General features: G+C 33.6%; 1 protein-coding gene across 1 annotated transcript in view; it reads right to left on the minus strand.

Annotated features, from left to right (window-relative positions):
• Positions 1-1,852: 1,852 nt before the first annotated feature.
• The window catches only part of LOC107740770 (receptor-interacting serine/threonine-protein kinase 3-like), a 19,971-nt gene continuing 18,425 nt past the window's right edge, over positions 1,853-3,398 (minus strand). Inside the window, exon 9 of the mRNA XM_016553275.1 lies at positions 1,853-2,391. Coding sequence (XP_016408761.1) covers positions 2,095-2,391 — 297 coding nt within the window. The 3' untranslated portion in view covers positions 1,853-2,094. The remainder of the gene's footprint in view (positions 2,392-3,398) is intronic.

The raw sequence follows: 3,398 nt of genomic DNA on the forward strand, positions 1-3,398 counted from the left end.
TGGTTCATTTTTAACGGGCCTCCCCTTGCATTAGCTTTAACCATTTTTTTTTTTTTTTTTTCTTGTAATGTGATGCAAAGGTGCTATAATACAAAGTATACTGTTATAAATGTACATACATTTAAAAAAAAAAATCTAAATATAAAAAAAAAAAACTTTGAAGGATTTATGATGCTGATGACCATTGAAGCCTGTCATCACAGTCTCGTGAAAAGGGTCCATGGAAGTCAATGGTTACCTACCGTCAACTCTTACTGACATTTTTCAAAATATCTTCTTTTGTGTTCAACAGAAGAAAGAAACTCATACAGGTTTGGAACCACACTTGAAAGTGAGTAAATTATTACACTTTCCATTTTGGGTGAACTGTTCCTTTAAGGTCCATCCATAACCGTGCGTTGCAGATCGAATTCACACGAGTTTTGCAAAAACCGTAAAATAGCTACGAATTCGCAGGAAAGTGAGTCGTCAGAACTACACTTAACAAGCACAACAAAACTGCACTTCTGCATGTGAAGCTACAGGACTTTGCAGCGCTGACGATGGTTTTGAAGGGAACTACCGTCAGTTATTTCTGCATCCACCCGCTCATTCCACGGATCACCGGGAGAGATGCGGCACGAGCGGATCCGTGCCCGTTAGATTCCGGCGGGACAGATGGAGATCGTTCTGAACGCCAGGATCCCGCTGACTGAACGGCACGAACTGTCACTCCTGATTAGCGTGATGGATCCTCCGCCATCTGATATTAAAACGCCGGGAGTGTCCAACAACACATGCAGTCAAATCTTGGAAAACAATATAAACATTTATTTAAAGGTAAGCAACGTACTTTGTAGCTAGTTACAGTAGTTGATTGTCGCATACCACAGTGCTCACAGATATGCATGTGTTCGGAATCGTATGTTAATTTCACTCCAAAATCAAATCATGTATTTATTTATTTGTTTGTTTTTGCATTGTGACAATTAAGCCCATTCGTTAATATAATGCAAATGTAACACAGTGGTGAAAATCAGCATAAATAAAAATTCAGTTCAAAAGCCACTACCATGATGTATCTAAATGTAAATATTTTTCACATTAAATTTATGAAACCTATTTATTATTTTATTTTATTATTACATCTACTGGCAATTGGATGATGAAGATTTAAATATATATATATATATATATATATAATTGTCCTGAAAATGTCACAATGCAAAAAAAAAAAAAACTGGTTCTAAAAATAGATTTTCTGTATGCAAAATATATGCTTATTTCTTTCTTTCGATTTTGAGGTCAAACTTGAGTTGTTCTTCGCTGGTTTCACCTCCATTCACTCAGAATATTTACACTTGCTTTTAAGACTTACGTATTTGAATTGCATATAAAATTTCTATTCATTTGGATTATGCAGTTTTAACTTTGGGCAATAAACTTAATATGATTCATATTTGTTAGTCTTACATAAATGAAACAGAAACAGGTACGATTTCTGCACCAGTGTTATTTTATGATCATAGAGATACTATTATAGTTTTAATTCATATTTTGTATTAGTTTTTATTTTTTGTACTTTCCTTTCTCACTTTAATTGTAATTACATTTGTATTCATTTTATTGTGTTTTTTTGTCATATTTATTATTGTTTTTTTTTCTTCTATACAATTTCTATGCTCAGTCATTTTTATTTCAGTTTTAGTGTTAAGTCAGGTTAAACTAAATTAAATTGAGAATTAGAAAATAAAATGCATTTAAAAAAATAAAGTGCATATAAAAATATACAATTTATACAAAACATTATACATATATATAACACTAATTCAATTACGTTTATTTCAAGTAACAAAAACATTGCATAGTTTATTATTAATCTGACTTTATGCATGACTAACAAATATGCATCTCATTAAGTTTATTGGTTAGTTAATGTTATGCTGTGTAATCCAAATGCATGGATATTTTATATGCGGTTCAAATACATAAATCTTAAATTTAGGCCTGAATATTTTTCAGCCGCATTAAAATTCTATTTCCCTTTGACTCGGTTATAGTCTAAAACACTCAACTCCTGAGAGCTGAACGAGAGCTGATTCCTGTGTGAAGATGTCACTGAGGTTTTTTCTGTGAGTTCTCCGAGTTTGAGTAAGACCTGCCGACGCTGGAAGGAGCCGTTCGGTGCCTCTGCCGCGGTTTCTGAACAATATTCATGCTGTTGTTGTTGCCGATCTGAACTCCATAGACGTTGGACATGGTGATCTGAGCTCCGCCTGAGAGGAAAGCAGAGAGACAGACGAGTGTCACGCTTTCTGTTCCTGATTTAATCAAATCTGTCAGGACTGAGGAGCTAAAGGACCAGCTCCATCTACTGGCAGACGTGGGATATCTTGATGACTTGTGCAATACCTAACCACCATTTATGAAGGACAATACGGGGAAATGTTATTTTTAAGGACAAAAGATACACTAAGCTGTTATTTATGAAAGCCAGTTTCTGCCCTGGAGTAAAACATTTTAAAAAGCAATTGTTACTTTGTTCTTAGAATTCCGAGTTTACTCCGAAATTCTCCTTTTATTCACAATTCTGATTTTTCTTCTTGCGATAGGAGTTTATATCTCGCAATTCAGACGTTTTACCTCAGAAATAAAGTCCAAATTGTAAGATAAAAAAACTAAATCACAATTACCGTATTGGCCCGAATATGAGACGACCCTGATTATAAGACGACCCCCCTTTTTCCAGATGTACCTTTTTTTGGAAAAAAGCTTTTTAAAAACCAAATCTTGTTTTTTCTCAGTAAAACACATTTTGTCTTCAATTATTTTCATATTGCATATTTTTCCTATTTTAATTTTTGAAAGTATGGTAAAAACTGGTAAAATGTACCAACAATCACATTTCAAAAATATACACTTTTTGATATACCATTAAAAAAACAACAACAGGTAGCCCATCTGAATTAGGACATTTAGGCTATCCATCTAATAGTAGCCTACCAAAATCTTATTAACAGTAGAAGTTAAATCTTACTGTAGTCTTCAAATCTGGGTACTGTCTTACGTTTTAAAATCACAAAGGGAGTTTGGTCCCATCAGGCTAACGTGACAGTCACGACTCATGCAGCCGTAAGCTTTTCTTTTTCTTTTGTTTTTACTCACGATCTTTACAACACGCATTACATTACATATTTCATGGCACACTCGTTTTATGCATATTTGGCGCCACCTATTGTTGTGGGTGTATATTGACATGTCAAAGTCTAGACCCTGAATATAAGACGACCGCGTTTTTTCAGATGTATTTCCAAGAAAAAAACATCGTCTTATATTCGGGACAATACGGTAAATATAAGAGGGTTGAGAATTTTAAAAAGAAAGTTTTATATATATATATATATATATATATATATATA

The sequence above is a fragment of the Sinocyclocheilus rhinocerous genome, unplaced genomic scaffold (assembly GCF_001515625.1).
Source record: "Sinocyclocheilus rhinocerous isolate Xijiao unplaced genomic scaffold, SAMN03320098_v1.1 scaffold1456, whole genome shotgun sequence".
Lineage (NCBI taxonomy): Eukaryota > Metazoa > Chordata > Actinopteri > Cypriniformes > Cyprinidae > Sinocyclocheilus > Sinocyclocheilus rhinocerous.